Source organism: Nerophis lumbriciformis, linkage group LG18 (genome assembly GCF_033978685.3).
Source record: "Nerophis lumbriciformis linkage group LG18, RoL_Nlum_v2.1, whole genome shotgun sequence".
In the NCBI taxonomy this organism is placed as follows: domain Eukaryota; kingdom Metazoa; phylum Chordata; class Actinopteri; order Syngnathiformes; family Syngnathidae; genus Nerophis; species Nerophis lumbriciformis.
Genome location: NC_084565.2, coordinates 35,945,412 through 35,964,806, shown reverse-complemented (window position 1 = coordinate 35,964,806; position 19,395 = coordinate 35,945,412). Strand labels below are relative to the sequence as shown.

The 19,395-nt window shown below is 40.5% G+C and overlaps 2 protein-coding genes across 12 annotated transcripts in view; one reads left to right on the top strand and one right to left on the bottom strand.

Moving 5' to 3' along the window:
* Nucleotides 1–536: 536 nt before the first annotated feature.
* On the bottom strand, nucleotides 537–17,593 carry vamp4 (vesicle-associated membrane protein 4). Of its 11 annotated transcripts, none has more exons than XM_072915101.1 (9): nucleotides 17,441–17,593; nucleotides 16,860–16,981; nucleotides 12,964–13,093; nucleotides 7,850–7,896; nucleotides 7,609–7,659; nucleotides 7,234–7,334; nucleotides 4,039–4,118; nucleotides 3,902–3,953; nucleotides 537–1,456 (listed from the first exon to the last, which is right to left on the bottom strand). In XM_072915101.1, exons 3-9 carry the CDS (start codon nucleotides 13,027–13,029, stop codon nucleotides 1,431–1,433), a joined length of 423 nt encoding a protein of 140 aa, XP_072771202.1. In that variant the 5' UTR covers nucleotides 13,030–13,093; nucleotides 16,860–16,981; nucleotides 17,441–17,593; the 3' UTR covers nucleotides 537–1,430. The 11 variants fall into 11 exon arrangements, with proteins under 11 accessions (XP_072771202.1, XP_061834219.1, XP_061834222.1 ...); XM_061978235.2 differs by having other exon boundaries at nucleotides 12,964–13,068; XM_061978238.2 differs by having other exon boundaries at nucleotides 12,964–13,065.
* mettl13 (methyltransferase 13, eEF1A lysine and N-terminal methyltransferase) overlaps nucleotides 7,254–19,395 on the top strand; it is a 58,301-nt gene continuing 46,159 nt past the window's right edge. Inside the window, exon 1 of the mRNA XM_061978229.2 lies at nucleotides 7,254–7,412. The gene's annotated coding sequence lies outside the window, so the exon portion shown is untranslated. The remainder of the gene's footprint in view (nucleotides 7,413–19,395) is intronic.

Genomic DNA, 19,395 nt, shown 5'->3' with positions numbered 1-19,395 from the left:
AGTTTGATTCCCTTTCATGTGACTCACGTTACCGCCGCTATGCCCGGAATCTGAAGTCATTGGTCTGAGCCTTCAAACAGAAGACCAAAACATCCTGTGCTGCCAAGGTGGGAGGGACCAAAACGTACACTCATGCAGACATTTATAGAATGTTTTTATTCTCCCGCTCTCTTGCACAGAGCACATGGACAGAACTCCACTTAGTTAAAGACGTTTTATATTTAACAGACGTGACATTTGTTGATGTTTTTAACAGTTCCTCTTTAAAATTCTCAGCGGAAAGAAATGAAAAACCCTCTCAAAGGGTCTATGATAATATGAGGTCCGCCGCGGTCTGAAATTTAGTGAGAAGTTGACGCTGGCAGCGCAATAAAAAGTTGCCCTAATGAGCAACTTATTTTTTCTTCTTCTTCTCCTGTCAGCTTTGTTTCCATCAACCGCCCCTTCAAATGTTCCTCCAACCCGTCTCCTCCATCTTTTACGGCTTGGATGGCCTCCTCTGGCGACTCGCTCAAACCAGATCAAACTGGAGAACAGACCTTTAAAAGCACTTTATTTCAGGAAAAGGGGGCAGAAAAAAAAACTAAGGGTTGGAATGCCAAAGCATTGTGTCGTGTTACAGAATCAATATTTACAGCTTCAAATAAATTAAGAGCAATAACATGGCAAGGTGGAGTTCCAATTCACAGCTTGAAATTGAAAATTCCTCGCAACATGACCCGTGGAATGCAAAGATCAGAAGGAGGTGAAGAGTCCCGCACCTTACATACATCACATTTTACCAGCAGAAATGATAAGAGACTAAACAAAGACCTCTAGAATCACTACTGGACTAAACTCAACCATCTGCAGCAAGTGGGACAAGGAGACATTCTTAACCTGGAGGTTTTGGTTTTGACGCAGCCCTGCTTACCGTCTAAGGAGGACGATGGCGGACATTTGGGATGGGCGGGTCTGGGCAGAGAGAAGATGCACCTCAGACGCTCAATCGCTTTTGTGCAAAGGAACGTGCACGTGCTCACCATGCATCCCACTTGAGAGAGAGCATTCACGTGCAGACTCACGGGCAGACGTCTGAGGTACATCTCCAGGCCTAATAAATAGTACAAGATGGCTGTCGCAGACAATGATTCAAGTTCAAACTGTATTTTTGTTCTATAGTCAGTAGTGTCCGTGCTCTTCTGTTAGGCAGTCGTAGCTAAAATACTTAAGACTGCAATGTAGGGATGGCAGACAGTGAATGACCTTCCTCTTTGTTGTTGGATGGTCCATTGATTTAGGCTGCTATGATGTTTAATAATTCATATAATGATGAGGGGTGAAGACTGCTTGGTTGGTTGGCACAGCCTGAGCTGGAGAGAAGAACCGTGCGCCGAGATCCCAAAGGTGAAGAGGGAGAAGTATCATCCGTCATCCTCCTCCTCAAGACACTAGCGATATCGCATAATCACTGGAACTGCGAGAAAGAGACAGAGACATTTGGACTTTGACAACATTTTCTGGAAAAATAAGCTTAAAAAAAGCTTTGAGTTCAACCCATTGACATGCATAATGTCAGAAGACTTTAAGCTTTTGCTGAGAATGGCATACCACACAGTTAACCCAGACAAAGAGCCCTAAAAGGATCAAGGCGTTGGTTTAGGGACTATGCTGCAGCATAATGTCTGGATTGTTGCGGGTTCAAGACAACGCTATGAATGGACAGAGGGTGGCCATTGCCACCAATGTGTTGCGTTAGGGACTGATTGCTATGCTAATCAGGCCCTTATCTGCAGATGCATCTTAGTAGTAGGGGTGCTCCAAGAAAAAAAATCGATTCATGTCCGAATTTTGATTCTATATATTATGATTGTAAATTGATTTAAATAATTAATTTTTAAAAGAACGTTTTAGGCCAAATGTGAGTGTGAATGTTGTCTGTCTATCTTTGTTGGCCCTGCGATGCCCTTACCATGAATTGATTAACGTGGACCCCGACTTAAACAAGTTGAAAAACTTATTTGGGTGTTACCATTTAGTGGTCAATTGTACGGAATATGTACTGTACTGTGCAATCTGCTAAAGTTTCAATCAATCAATGAGGTGGGGACTTGTCCAGGGTGTACCCCGCCTTCCGCCCGTGTGCAGCTGGGTTAGGCTCCAGCACCCCCCCGCCACCCAAGGGACAAGCGGTAGAAAATGGATGGATAGGTTTTAGGCCATCTCCGTGCTTACACTCTGCGTGATACTGTACGTCAGGGGTGTCAAACCTGTTTTCATTGAGGGCCACATAGCTGTTATGGCTGCCCTCAGAGGGCCGCTTGCAACAGTAAATAATAATAAATCACTATAAAAGATTGATCATATTATTATTACACAATTGCCTATGCATTTGATAAATTTTTATTTTATTTTTAAATACACCGTAAAAACCCCACTGTAGAGCAGCTCAGTCGCCAGAATTTTACCGTAAAGTATACGCTGATTTTTACAGCATATTACTGTAAATGGAAAAACAGTACCACTGTTTTATACAGTAAAATTCTGGCGACTGAGCTGCCAGATTTGACCATAAAATCATGTTTTATTTTTATTGTGTACAATTTGATAACTAACTTGTTTTGAAATTATAATTTAGGTAGATATTTAAGTATTTTTTTATTTAAAAAATGTTTTGGAATGTGTTATGTCATAATATTTGTTGCATTATTAGATACTATTAGGTTTAAAAAAATATGCAATGTCTTTTTTCTGTCAAAATGTAAAAAACACATATTGAGAAAAGACAGTACTTTATTGACGCATATAATATCGATCATGATTAGGGCTGTGAATCTTTGGGCACCACACAATTCAATTAGATTTTTTGGGGTAACGATTCGATTCAAAATCTATACTTTTTTTTTTTTTAACAAGATTAGATGCCAGTTCTATTATTAACAACATTCCTACATAAGATAGATAAACAGCTGTGATCAATTTTTATATAACTGAAAAGAAAACTGGTTTTGCTTAATAAAATGCATTTAATAAAGTCATATACAAATATGGCACCAAGAGATTTGACAATATGATTTATTTGCCTGAGTGGCTGGACAGGACAAAAAAAAGTAAAATATATATATTTTTTAATCGATTAGGAATCGTTACAAATAAGAACCGCGATTAATCTGAAAAACGATATATTTTTTGACACCCCTAATCATGATGCACGCAGCACATGTGTGTTATTAAAACTTCTGTCTGGCTAGCTGCGCACAAACAAACGTGTGTGGGCTAATACTTCAAATACTGTATTATGATTGTGCATGTTTTTCAGTAAGTACAGATTGGTGTCCTATTGCATTGTGGTGCATTACAAACTCATACGTGTTGTCGTAGAAGCTACCTTATCTCTTTCCTTTGCCAGCTTTTACGGCTAATACCGAAGCATGCCAATATGTTACGACGCTAGAAAAACAGTTCCTTAGTGTTCGCTCTTACATAAACAATGTTGCTGCAGCTTGGTTATTTAACAGTTTAGGGAACGTAAATTAAGTATTGTTGCCGGTTTTCGAATGCATTTTTAAAGTGATTTCGAGGTGGAATTGATTGCTCCCAGTAGCTGCATTGCTAGCCATCAAGAACGAGACAATTCTTATATGTTAGAATGCAAAAAAAAAGCCAAAACATTTTGTCTTCTTGTCTCTCATAAGGATTGTGAACAATAGGCAAAATTCCAAACAAAGTGTAGGCCAGTAACAAAATGGTTTTGTAACACACTGTAAAATTACTATACCAAATAAAACTGTTGTACTCAAATCGTCACCTGAAGAATTGGAACAGGATCAAATAGTGAGGTGCCCAAAGATTCCCACCTCTATAGAGAACCACACCGCATCTCACTGGGTTGTTGGGAAAACAAGGTATGTTGGATACTCACTGATGATAATGAGCAGGAGACCCAACACAACCAGAGCGATGATCATCTTCATCTGAGGGAGACAAACCAAACAACACCTGACATGACGCTCAACACCACTTAGCATGACGCACAAGTAGAAGTGGACGACAACACACCTTCATGTCCCGCCACCACATCCTCCTGTGCAGCTGTTTGGCTCGGCTGCTGAAAGCTGATGCGTTGTCTGATAGGCTTTCTGGGAAAGGCACACAAGGACACGTGAGGAGAAGTCATTTCAGGATCAGGAAAGGTAAAATAAAAAAAGCGGCGTATCATGTTTGCTTGGAGGTGACTCAGACTGCCTGATGCAGAGTTACGTAAAAGTTCCAGAACACATGAAAGTGCTCTCTCACAAGTTGCCAATTTATACACAGCATTACAAAAACACATTTCCTGCCTAATACTCAACGTTCCCTCTCGCTGTCGCCTGGATACCTCTCGTTAACGTGCTGTTTACGCATACTAACGGGACGATTACAGCTCGTTGGCGCACAAACACGTCTCTTTGTCCAAGGCCGGAGTTCTACTGGGAGTCTGTCATGCGTCTGCCGCCTCCGCTTCCATGTGACCGCTAGTACATCGCCACTACAGAGGCTACAAGGCTCCTGCAAAGACGCTTGTTAATCTAACCACATTATAAACATGAAGAGGCGCATGGAGTCAAACTGCAAGGGTTAGCAGTCATGCACCTGCGCTGTACGCCTGAGGGGACAAACGCAATAATCAGCGCACACAAATGTGTTCCAGATGTGCATTGTTGTCTGGTTTAGCTGCTTCGATGCTATTTGGATGCCAAAGACTGGCAATCGTTTCATGACTTGATCATGGCAGTGATGAGACTACAGGGAGTGCGTGCATGTGTGTTGTTAATGTAACATGTGAAACCTGACCATTAGTCACATCTTTACGTGCAAGTGCAAGCACACAACTTAAAACACAGTAACAAACTGCCATAGGTAGAAAAACCTTTTTCATTGATCCTCCTGTGCAAGCATTGACCAGTTGTGGTTATGTTGACGTCAGTCAGCCAGTCTTAGGTGTTTTGAAATAAGCAAGTTAACTTTACACTACTTTCCTATACATGTGATGTAATATTTTAGTTGTGGTATAGGCAGTAGTCTTGTATTGCATACAATTCTACAACTTTTAACGCAGTTATGTGCATTGTCCCTACCTTCTTCACACATGGATCATCATCTACCTCTATCAACCCGTTACTTGTCTTTTCTAGGGGTTCTCAACCCTTGGGCTACAGACTAGTACCAGGCTGAGTTCAAACTGGATCACCAATCACTTGGCAAGCAAGGTAAATATTGATACAGGCTCATTGCATGGTATTGTATTGTTGTGTATTGACAAAGGCCACCCCAGTAAGTCTTGGTTCCAGTTAAGATGTCTTTATTGTTTGCTAATTTGAGAATCCCTGGGTGGTTCTCTTCACTTGATTGATTGTATTTGATGTGTTTCATATGGAACGTACCCTCAAATGTGATATGCTAGTATATTTATCAGAAGTTCTTAGAGCATTGAATCCATTGCAACTTGACTGTTCAGATTGTCTTGGGACACAATTTGTCGCTCGTCCAAGCAGGTTTCATCAGTTCATAGTCACAGAGGTTTCAGGTTCCCATTGGTACAAGTGAATGAAACGCGAATGAAAGTGACTCCGTCCGAACAACCGTTTCACTTCTTTGTATCTTAAAGGGGAACATTATCACAATTTTAGAAGGGTTAAAACCATTAAAAATCAGTTCCCAGTGGCTTATTTTATTTTTCGAAGTTTTTTCAAAATGTTACCCATCACGCAATATCCCTAAAAAAAGCTTCAAAGTGCCTGATTTTAACCATCGTTATATACACCCGTCCATTTTCCTGTGACGTCACACAGTGATGCCAACACAAACAAACATGGCGGGTAGAAGAGCAAGGTATAGCGACATTAGCTCGGATTCAGACTCGGATTTCAGCGGCTTAAGCGATTCAACAGATTACGCATGTATTGAAACGGATGGTTGTAGTGTGGAGGCAGGTAGCGAAAACGAAATTGAAGAAGAAACTGAAGCTATTGAGCCATATCGGTTTGAACCGTATGCAAGCGAAACCGACGAAAACGACACGACAGCCAGCGACACGGAAGAAAGCGAGGACGAATTCGGCGATCGCCTTCTAACCAACGATTGGTATGTGTTTGTTTGGCATTAAAGGAAACTAACAACTATGAACTAGGTTTACAGCATATGAAATACATTTGGCAACAACATGCACTTTGAGAGTGCAGACAGCCTATTTCAGGTGCGCTAAGAACATATATTTTTCCACGATTTCAGCACTCAGGTTAACCATACCTAAATAGACACAAAATACTGCATTACACAAGACTACCCGAATGTACTCGAATGATTGAAAAAAATAAATGTTTTTAAGCTAAATTACTGGTAAACACAGTTTATGTATAATAATTTACGTAAAACCGCGAGTAATGAATAAAGTTTTCATCAATTAATATATTCTGTAGACATACCCTCATCCGCTCTCTTTTCCTGAAAGCTGATCTGTCCAGTTTTGGAGTTGATGTCAGCAGGCCAGGGAAGCTAGGGTCTTTATCGTTGGAAATGCATCTGCTTTGAGTGTCGCAGGATATCCACACATTCTTGCCATCTCTGTCGTAGCATAGCTTTCGTCGGTAAAGTGTGCGGAACAAACGACTGACCATTTCGTCGGCTTTCCCCGCAGCCTCGTATTTTGAACAAATTTCGTCCAATTTCTTGCCACTTTCGCATCTTTGGGCCACTGGTGCAACTTGAATCCGTCCCTGTTCGTGTTGTTACACCCTCCGACAACACACCGACGAAAGTGAGAAAATAGCGGATTGCTTCCCGATGTGACGTCATCGCTCCGAGAGCGAATAATAGAAAGGCGTTTAATTCGCCAAAATTCACCCATTTAGAGTTCGGAAATCGGTTAAAAAAAATATATGGTCTTTTTTCTGCAACATCAAGGTATATATTGACGCTTACATAGGTCTGGTGATAATGTTCCCCTTTAACTGTCGTTCTGCACCACAATAGAGTGGAACCTTTATTCACTGGGCATGTCCCCTCTTGTAGAAGATAAATACAATGGATCCTGCACAAGGTCCTCAGACTAGATCCAAGTCTGTGAGCGTGAACTGATTAAGCTTGCTCGGATGAGAGACAAACGTATTTTAGGACAATCTGAGCAGACCAGTTGCAATCGCGATTCAATGACAATATTCAGATGCATTTATCACGAGTGATTTGTACGAGTTATACCACTCTAGTAGCGCTCACCTGACTTGTCCTGCAGGTCGTCGAGACGCTCGCCCCTCTCTATCACTTTGGAGATGTTCTCCTGCATCACATCGATCACCTCGTCCACCTGCGACTGCACACTGAAGACAGTCGACAACAATGGTGGCTTTGAGTTTGAACTATCTCAGAAGTTTCCATAACGACATTGACAACATCAAGTAAGTCAGAATGAACTCTGGACCTGGTCCCCACAAACATAGGCTGTGTTAAGGATCCCTCTTACACAATACGCTAACAACCTGCAGCTCAGAATAAACACAACACGCTTGGTTATGTAACGCAGACACCAAAAACTATACTGGAAACACAACGTCTGACTTCTGGCACTGACTGAGGAATGTGTCTTGGACTTACTGTTTGAGTTTGTCATTCTGGGGTCCAAATTTGGGTCCTGTTGGCCCCCGCCTAGTGAACAGGTAGGAAACAAGTCAGTTTAATAAATAAGAACAACCATCAGGCAGTTACTTGATATGTACATGCTTACAAGTTCAAAATTTTTTTTCAAGATGTGAGCAACTTTTAAGCCTTAGAAATGCAACACTGGACATTTTAACATTTTTGAGGATTTGAAGCACCATGTAGGACACAAACTCACAGGAAAAAGTCTTCCTCCTCATCAGACTCTTCCTCAAGCAGGTTCCTCTGTGAACACAAAATGACCGATTACAAAGTTACAAAGCTGTTTAGACAATAAAATAAGATATCTTGGTTATTTGCACCTTGTCGCAGTGTTAGTTTTGACAGCAGTTTTTAATTTATTCTTATTCATAGCCTTTTGATGAAAATGTATTTTAGTTTTAGTCAACAAAATTATTTCACATTTTAGTAATCTAAAATTACAGCAAAATTTAGTCGACTAAAATATAAAGTATAAAAGATAAGGGCACTTTAAAGTTTATTTGAAAACACCTTTATTTAGACTACGTGCAAAGCAAAAGTAGCATGATCTTATGTTTGTCAGTTCTTCCTCCATAGGTCAAAGCCAATAAATATACTGTATTTCAGGCACTTAAAAAAAATAAAAAAAAATAAAAAAATGTTACATCTCTAGCAAAGCAAGTATGTATGTGTGTTGTGAAACGAAGTTACGATGCATGCTTTCATAATAATTTGTTTATGAGCGCGAGAGAACCGAAAGCAGCAAATACACATACTGTATCTGGTGAGGAAAATTGTATCTATCCATTTTCTACCACTAGTCCCTCTTGAAGTCACAGGGGGGCTGTAGCCTTTCGTTGGTAATAATTAAAAAGTAAAAAGAGCTGTGATTGGTTCTATTCCGAACTTGTCCCAGCCAACTAAAAGACGAAATCAAAGATGATTGGATTTTGTTTCTGTCAACTTTTTCGTCTCATTTTTATTCGATGACTAAAAATTCAGTTAATTTTCTCATTGTCTTACTCAACAGTTTACACATTTGTTTTGATTACCGTATTTTTCGGAGTATAAGTCGCTCCGGAGTATAAGTCGCACCGGCCGAAAATGCATAATAAAGAAGGAAAAAAACATATATAAGTCGCACTGGAGTATAAGTCGCATTTTTTGGGGAAATGTATTTGATAAAACCCAACACAGAGAATAGACATTTGTAAGGCAATTTAAAATAAATAAAGAATAGTGAACAACAGGCTGAATAAGTGTATGTTATATGAGGCATAAATAACCAACTGGTATGTTAACGTAACATATTATGGTAAGAGTCATTCAAATAACTATAACATAGAGAACATGCTATACGTTTACCAAACAATCTGTCACTCCTAATCGCTAAATCCCATGAAATCTTATACGTCTACGTGAATGAGCTAAATATTATTATTTGATATTTTACGGTAATGTGTTAATAATTTCACACATAAGTCGCTCCTGAGTATAAGTCGCACACCCGGCCAAACTATGAAAAAAACTGCGACTTATAGTCCGAAAAATACGATAGTTATCGTCTTATTTTTGTCAGACGATAACTATGACGGAAATTATGAGTCAACAAAATTAACACTGCTTTGTTGAAAGATAAATATGCAATTCATATGTAGTGTCTGAAATAAATGTAAATAACATATACATATTGTTAAATAGCTCATAAAAATTGAGCATCATTGTGCCAATACAAGGCACAATGCTCTTGTATTGGAGGTGTACCTAATGCTGTGACCAGAGTATTTGCGTGGATTTACTACGATGACTTGCTGTCTGCACCTCAGCTAACATCAAAAGAGTATTGAATGCATTCCAGCAAGGGAAATGATCCAAAGTGTGTGTGGATCAAGAGCAGCAGTCTAAAAGAAGGAGAGCCATCAGACACCACATGCTATTCATGGAGAATTAAAGAGGACAGGTGCACTATATTCCTAACAAGAGGACTTTTCTCCCAATGTGGCTTTCTGATTGGACGAGGGGTCACAAGCTCACTGTCGCCGGGTGAGGAGAGACCGGCCTCTGCATCATGGGTTCATCTAAACACGGCACATGCATTATTACGGAATGTTCCGTAAGATTATGTGGAGTTTAGGCGACATTTCCTCCAGGCTCTGTTGGAATCGCAGAGACTAGTGGCAAACAAAAGCTGATGGGAGTATCCACAGCACACATTGGGTAGTAACAGAGTTCAGGCAAGGGGGTGGGATGATGTGAGTGTCCTCAGGTTGGCTAACACACCAACACGTGCAGGATTGTGGAGAACAAAATGAACCTTGTGGCAAAAAGCACTTCGAGGACCTAAGTATTTGATTTAAGATTAAAACTTGCATCAGCGTGATCGATCCATCCATCCATCCATTTTCTACCGCTAGTCCCTTTCAGGGTCGCAGAGGGTGGTGGAGCTTATCTCAGCTGTATTTGTTTCATTCAAATACAGTCTTGCCTATGATAAATGATGACTAATTAAGTCAACGCCTTTGAAAAAAACGATTTAAATACAAAGACAAATTGTGCAACAAAATCTGTTAACAGGAAGTTGCAAACAAACAAACCAACCCTTCCTTGGTCAAAAAACAATCAAATTTTTATTTTCTTTAGATTGCCAAGATACCTGTGGTGGTGGGAGCCTGTTTAGGGGCGTAGTCACAATGATGTCATTGTATAATCTACTGTATATGATTTTCTTTAAAAAGGCTAAAAAAAATTATACACATATTTAAAAACAAATCTGTGTAACTAGTATTAACATATATATTTTTTATATATTATATCATTGTGTTACATTTCTTAATTGTTCCTACTGCTTATTGTACAATGTACTTTTTGGAGAATGTTTCAAGTGTCTAGAGCAGGGGTGTCAAACTCATTTTAGCTCAGGGGCCGCATGGAGGGAAATCTGTGCACACGCGGGCCGGACTATTAAAATCATGGCATTAAAACTAAAAAATAAAGACAACTTCAGATTGTTTTCTTTGTCTTACTTTGGCCAAAAATAGAACAAACACACTCTGAAAATATTACAAGAAAAATATAGAGAAAAAAATACCGGCAGCGGTAAAGTTTAGATCCATGAAGGAAAGAAGAAAGTGAATGAATGTTTATAACTGAATAAATTTACATATGCATAAAAATTTGTTTTCTTTTGTATTATGTTTTTAAATTAATTAATTAATGTTTATGACAAAATGTTTCCAAAACACAATATAGAATGTGAGATATAACAGGATAATGCATACATTCATCATTTGTTTTCAAAACGCTTACAAAAAAGTGGGACAAAAACTTACTGTGGGACCCCATTTTGAAAATTCCTAGCGCCAACACTGATGGGAGTATTGGTGCGTCCAAAATAGCAGCAGGCGGCTGTGGCCTGCGGGCCGGTTCTAATACCATAGATAATTCATTCACGGGCCTTGACTTAGACACCATTGGTCTAGAGAATGTTAGTGACTTTGTTTTGTAGCAACAAATCTAGCATTTTTTTCTTGTGGTATTGGAAACTGTACTCGTGATTAGAGACTCTACTTCTGTCCGCAACAAAAGAGACGAGCTGCAGCGAGCATGACGCCACACTTTGCATTCCTGCTACTGTTGGACTTTCTCTCCTTAATAGCCACCACTGACCTCTTTAATATTTGCACATTTTGTAACTGGCTGTCTGCGGGCATATCTGGGATGTATTGAAATACGTCCACATTGCAGACATGCTGCCTCCGCTGCAGACAATGCCGCGCATGTTGCCTACGTCGTCACAACATCCTGTTTTGGCAGCGCTTTCTGGTGGTCGAAGTCTTTTTTCGGAGGATGCATTTTCAGTGCATCACTAGTCAATAGTGCGCAAATATTAGGCTACATACTATATCCATTCATACTGTACCGACCTGCTGGTGGTAATCTTAATCTTTTGTGTTTGTGTGGTTTGATTTGATGTTCATTGTTTCCACAATCTCAAACACACCGGCCGTGCATAAAAGGGGATTAGTGGAGAATGAGGAAGTGTTGTTGTGTGTCTGGGGAAGCACAGAGACGCAAGTGTGTGCACGGAGGGAATATATCTTGGAATTGGGTCGGTTGTTAGCATAAGAATGGCAATAAAAGTTAAAAATAGTGTCAGACTTTGTGTGACCTCTTCTGGAGGCTACAATACAATACATTTAATTTGTTTTCACGTAAAAACACCTTTTTTTAGGGTGGGACGGCTTTAATTTTGCCGTGGCGGTGCGCCAACAACAGTTACATTAAGGGGAAACCCTGCTCTTTAAGGGGCCATATCATGCAAAACCAACTTTTCTAACCTACTGGTACTTGCTGTTGTGTATTTGAGATCTGCATAAGTCCAGAAAATTTGAAATCAAACCGTGGAGGTATTGCATAGACAAACAATCTTGCCTTCCTTCATACTGCTGGGAAGCAATGCGTTCGGAATTTGCCTAATTGGTGATGCTTTTTCCATTGTTGATGTCATCCATGTATCCATCCATCCATATATGGTAGAGATTTACCTAAAGCGCTTTGCAATCCTGCGCCTTTGTAGTTCGACGATGTAGTCAATAAGCCCCTTTTTCTCTATCCTCTTGTTGTGGGGCAGACAGTCTTATACGTGCACATGCATTCTCCGATGTTGCCATTTCTAATACAAAGTAGTGTATAGTTCTAACTTATATCTGTCAGTAGACTCGTTATGGAAGTGCTAAAAAATGACAACAAAGATGGCCGGGAGAAGACGCAGTTGGAGTGGAGGCACATAAATAAGACCACCCACAAAACGGCACATCTTGAAGAGACGATCAGAACGGAGCTACAAAACGGTCTGTTAAACATAATCCATGCAACATTTGGACCACAGAACCATTGTTACATGTCATGCAGACTACAAGGAAGTGCTTTAAATGTAGGGGAAAAAATCATAATATGACCCCTTTGAAGCAGTAGTGTGTAATAATAGTTCTCAAGGTTTTTTTTCTTCTGCTCCATGGCGCTACCTAATGTTGGGAAGTAGTATTTACTCGCTGTGTATTGTTTCATTAAGCTCTGCAAGTCAGCATCGATTGCTAGTGCTTACACAACAAGAGGCGTCAAGGCAGATACTTCAAAAAAGGATGCTGTGTCGCCACTGCAACAACAGAACACATTTGTGTTGTTAGCATCTACATCATTCGGAAGTTAAAATTACAAGTGGACTTACGTGACTTATTTCTAAATATATCTTAGGTCTGGTGAGCACGTACATAAACACTTTCACACACATCAGCATCATCATCGGCAGTCAAGTCTCTCTCTTTCTTTTACCCTCTCGCTGCGAATGGATCCCGTGACCTCGTCGTCATTGAGGTGTCGTTTAAACTTCGGGGGCATATCTGTGTTGATCTGCTCCTCCCGTTCAGGCTCCCTCTGCTGGATGAAGTGAGAAGGTAGATTACTAAAAAACAAACAAAAAAAACAATAATAGCTAGCAAATGGTTAATGAAGGTTCATTAACATAGTGCACTATATTAAGTTGTTTATTAGGTCTTTAATGTACACCTGTACATTGTTTGCTATATTATTGCAAAGACATTCATAAAATGTGCACTTAATTATTACTATACCTATGTCACCAAGTTTTGAGCAAATCAATGACTTGCAAACGTTCCTGTATGACATTCTACCAAATTGCATTTGTATCCAAATATTAAGGTACTAATGTTCTATATGCAAGTAAATATAACCTGTGATTAGTCACAGGTAATACTCACAAGTTTTTTAAATATATATATATATATATATATATATATATATATATATATATATATATATACACACACACACACACATCAATATACACACACACACACATATGTATATATACATACATACATATTAGAGATGCGCGGTTTGCGGGCACAACCGCGGAGTCCGTGGATTATCCGCGGATCGGGTGGATGAAATTTAAAAAAATTAGATTTTATCCGCGGGTCGGGTCGGGCGGTTATAAATAAATAAATGATAAATGGGTTGTACTTGGTTGAAATAAAAAAAATTAGATTTTAAATAGATTCAGGCGGGTGGCAGTTAAACCAATTCGGAAATATATATACATAGTTAAATGTTGTTACCCACATACGAAAAACGAGCAGGCACCTGCTGCATATGCCACAACAGAAGAAGAAAAAGAAAAAGAGATGGACACTTTTACGGAGCGGAGAAGGCCCCCGACGCCTCGCCGGGGTCCGGGACCGAGGCCCCTTCCCCCGAGAGGGCCCCACCGGGAGCCGTAGCTGAGGCGATCCGCGAGAAGGGCCCACCGCACCGACACCCCGCCTCGTCCGCCTTCGCCGCGGCCGGCGTCACGCGCAGCAGGTAAGCAGCTTACCTGCCCGCCACCCCCGTGGCTGGGGGCTCGTAACAGGGGTCACTCCGCCCGCGCAACTTACCTGCCCGCCACCCCTGTTGCCGGGGGCGCGTAACAGGGGTCACTCCGCGCGCAGTGCGCTCACGAAAGGGGTGGGGCTCACCCTGGTTGATATAGACAGCAGCTAGGACGGTGGCCATGGACGTCGGAACCCGCTAAGGAGTGTGTAACAACCCACCTGCCGAATCAACTAGCCCTGAAAATGGATGGCGCTGGAGCGTTGGGCCCATACCCGGCCATCGCCGGCAGCGAGACGCGCTTGGAGGTGCGCTCAGCGCGGCTCCCATATGATTGCGCACTGGTGTGCGTCTGGGTCGTGACAGCGTGGCACGCGAATGTCTGTGCTGCATTGGATCAGTCTCCTTTCTTTAACAGGCAAAAGCTTTATAACCTCACTAATGCCTTGCATCGTCTATATTAGATATATAACAACGGGCGGATGCGGTTCTGATCAAATGTTACATCGGGTGGATGGCGGATGGTTGACGACTTTCTGATGCGGTTGCGGATGAAATAATTGCCTATCCGCGCATCTCTAATACATATACATATATATATATATATATATATATATATACGTATAAACATATAGATGTGTTATGTATACAAATTTAGAATATACTAAACGAAATATAGTATATAAATACGTATATATATATATATATTTAAAGTAGGAAGGGGATTTATCACGGTTTACTTGACACATGAAACGTGACGAATTGGGGGTGTGCATTATTCACTTTAGCGGCCAGATGGCAGTAAAGTGTTAAATATCTTAAAATGTGTTTTGTGGCAGATCCAACTTTGACCACAGCGTCAGTTGCTATGTAGAGTGGTGCTTTCTATCAATTTAAGCAGACTGCATTGCAAAATGATTACCCCGCCCTCCTACGTGAGACATATTAATGTCTTCCTTACTGTGTGTGTGTGTATATATATATATATATATATATATATATATACAAACACACACACACACACATATATATAGATATATTTCTATGCGTGTAGTATGTGTGTGTATATATATATATATATATACACACACACATATATATACACACACACACACACATATATATATATATGTGTGCGAATATAAATATATGTATATATATATGTGTGTGTGTGTGTGTGTGTGTATATATATATATATACACACGCATTAAAATAATATAGTCCAGTAATATTTAAAGCATATACTTCAATAAGAATAACAGACGAAATTAATTATAACACAGACCATGTAACTTCCTGCCAGTAAACCTGCCAAAAAATTGTTTTTAGGATTCTTTTTGTTTACATTTTCACACTTTGCACTATTTTGTTACACTTTGTTAAGCATTTCTTACATAGTTTATTTTTGCACTTGAATTCAAGAGGTTTGATGAATTCAATTTGATTTTATATTTTTGTTCACATTGACTTCGTAGACTGGCAACACTAAATTGGCCCTAGTGTGTGAATGTGAGTGTGAATGTTGTCTGTCTATCTGTGTTGGCCCTGTGATGAGGTGGCGACTTGTCCAGGGTGTACGCCGCCTTCCGCCCGAATGCAGCTGAGATAGGCTCCAACACCTCCCGCGACCCCAAGAGGGACAAGCGGTAGAAAATGGATGGATGGATGATTGTTTAAGTGTTTGTCACAGTTGTTGGGTTATACTTGTATAGCGCTTTTCTACCTTCAAGGTACTCAAAGCGCTTTGACAGTATTTCCACATTCACCCATTCACACACACATTCACACACTGATGGCGGGAGCTGCCATGCAAGGCGCTAGCCAGCAGCCATCAGGAGCAAGGGGTGAAGTGTCTTGCCCAAGGACACAACGGACGTGACTAGGATGGTAGAAGGTGGGGATTGAACCCCAGTAACCAGCAACCCTCCGATTGCTGGCACGGCCACTCTACCAACTTCGCCACGCCGTCCCCACTACATTTGAAATAAAAATGTCCACATTTTATATATTGTTCCATATTTCCCATAGGCCATACAAAAATATCAATAATAATGGATATCGACCAATATAAAAAAACTTTTATCTTGATACAATTTCCAACCATATTGCCCAGCCCTCGTCATCAATGGGGCAAGATTGTTTTATAAATATCACAGCAATGTTGCCACGGTTTGGTTTTAACTTTTCAGGACTTATGTAGATCCCATAAGGGGGGGGGTAAATATTGTGGCGTCCCGGAAGAGTTAGTGCTGCAAGGGATTCTGGGTATTTGTTCTGTTGTGTTTATGTTGTGTTACGGTGCGGATGTTCTCCTGAAATTTGTTTGTCATTCTTGTTTGGTGTGGGTTCACAGTGTGGCGCATATTTGTAACAGTGTTAAAGTTGTTTATACGGCCACCCTCAGTGTGACCTGTATGACTGTTGATCAAGTATGAATTGCATTCACTTATGTGTGTGTAAAAGCCGCATATATTATGAGACTGGGCCGGCACGCTGTTTGTATGGAGGAAAAGCGGACTTGACGACAGGTTGTAGAGGACGCTAAAGGCAGTACCTTTAAGGCACGCCCCACAATACTGTTGTCTCCGGGTGGAAATCGTGGGAGAATGGTTGCCCCGGGAGATTTTCGGGAGGGGCTCTGAAATTCGGGAGTCTTCCGGGAAAATCGGGAGGGTTGGCAAGTATGCCCATAGGTAAGCAAAGTTTTTTTTGTAATCTGTATATTTTAGGACTACAAACATGCTTTTATGTCATAAAAAAAACATGCCTGTTTATTATATTCTATCTCAAAGTGACCAAATGCACTTGAATCTCAAGATGACCATAAAACATGTACCATTGAATCGAGTTCAGTTTTGAAACTGTGTCTTTCTCCACGCGTCCAATTCTGGCACGGCAACTGGAAAAGTGGACTTTCAGAGAGAGCAACTTTCCAGAAAACGAAGAGAAGAGAAGTCACTACAGCATGAAAAGACAGAGAGGCAGAGGGAAATGTCTAACATGATAGGATTGTGGGAAACATTAATCTAGGAAAGCAGGTGTTAGTAACATGCACAGCAGCATCAGAGGAGGGACTGTCAACAAATTAAGTGAAAAGAAAGATGCAATAAGCTATACATTTCTTAAATCTAAAATAATAGTTTTAGGCTCTAACAATGCTGTAGAGGGGACATTTAAATCCCTACCAAATAGACTGGGTTTATTTTAACCAATATATTTTATTTTACAAAACATACCCATTACGGCATTACAGCACAAGTCTCCATACCCCCAAAATGACATCAAACCTCGCTAATTAAGCTGTGTCATTGCTCCTTTGACGTGTCGTAGCATGTATGCTAAGCTAAGCACGCTAACGTCGCCGCTAGCCACTGAGTGTGTTCCCATCACATTACAACCGAACTGGGGGTAACTCACGCTGTGGCTTCAACGTAAGAGCTTCTTTGAAAACGCTGCGAGGTTTCACCAAACTCTACCCGGAGGATGAGACGTCAAGAAGGGGACCATGATTGTGGATGTCTGCCCACCTTTCCGCCGCTCTAGCTAGCGTCTGGTCACGTGACCAGGAAGTGAACGCAAACAAACCTGTAGAAACGGACAGATGCTACTATTATGTCGATTTGTATTATCATTACTTTTATTGCAAACGATTAATTGTATCATACGGGTCGCTTTGTATGTGTGAAACAGCACAATAAAACACACTAATAACGTGCTTCTGTAGAGTAAACCAAATAGTAGTAAAATATTGCAAACCCACAAGTACTGTAATGGGGCCGCCATCTTGAAAGGGGCAACATCTCCATCTGCTGACAGGTGTAATGAAGTGTCAGCGCATTTAATCCATCATAACTTTTGTAAATACTAAACTGATTTTCATCTTAGCTTAGCTCGCTGACAAAAATGTTGGTGGTGTACATAAATACAGTACATTTATCTTGGATTTACAAAATACAACCAATCTATTCGGGCTCCCGTACTATGGAATGCCCTCCCGGTAACAGTTAGAGATGCTACCTCAGTAGAAGCATTTAAGTCCCATTTTAAAAGTCATTTGTATACACTAGCCTTTAAATAGACCCCCCCTTTTAGACCAGTTGATCTGCCGTCTCTTTTTTTAAGTTTAAGTTAAAGTACCAATGATTGTCATACACACAATAGGTGTGGTGACATTTGTCATCAATGTTTATTTATATAGCCCTAAATCAGAAGTGTCTCAAAGGGCTGCACAAGCCACAACGACATCCTCGGTTCAGAGCCCACATTATTTATCCTCTGCATTTGACCCATCCCCTTGTTCCACCCCCTGGGAGGTGAGGGGAGCAGTGGGCAGCAGCAGTAGCCGCGCCCGGGAATCATTATTTGGTGATTTAACCCCCAATTCCAACTCTTGATGCTGAGTGCCAAGCAGGGAGGCAATGGGTCCCATTTTTATAGTCTTTGGTATGACTTGGGCGGGGTTTTAACTCACAACCTACCGATCTCAGGGTGGACACTCTAACCACTAGGCCACTGACTAGGTGCTCTGCCCCCCTCTCGTCCGTGGAGAGGTTATTAGGGCACCACAGATGATGCGCGAGCTGTTCAAAGTCGGGACCCGGGGTGGACCACTCATCTGTGCATCAGTTGGGGACGTCTCTGCGCTGCTGACTTGTCTCCTCTCAATATGATCTGGATCAGGCCCACTAACAGGTTTTAATAGGCCCACGGGACGAGTTTGCTAAGTACAAAAATGAGCCAAAATTTTGGAATGAAAGAAACTGCTGTTCTAAATGTGTCCACTAGATGTTGTAATATCAATTCTTTGTATCTATGTAGATTATGATACATATGTCAAAAAAAACAAAAACAAAAAAACACATGTTAGTAAATCAGTTGAGGAAAATGGGCAAACTACATAAATAACATACTGTAATTTCCATCCATCCATCCATTTTCTACCGCTTATTCCCTTTTTTTTTATCTTGATAGATTGAAAATGAACACCAATGAGTTGACTGATGAACATTATCACATATATTATTCAGAAAGTATAAATAACGACAAATAAAAGTAGAATACTATTAATCGCAAGTGTAAAAAAACAAAACAACAACATTATGATTTGTACATTTTCAGAATGTGCTTGTTCTATTTTTAAACAAAGAAAACAATCTGAAGTTGTCTTTATTTTTAAGTTATCCTGCCGTGATTTTACCAGTCCGGCCAACTTGCGAGTAGATTTTTCTCCATGTGGCCCCCCCGATCTAAAATGAGTTTGACACCCCTGCCTTAGAGTCAAAATGGTATTTTTTTTTTTTTTTTGTCATAAAAAAATACAATCATGCGTGCTTATCCCTGCAGACTGTATTGATCTATATCAGGGGGCACCA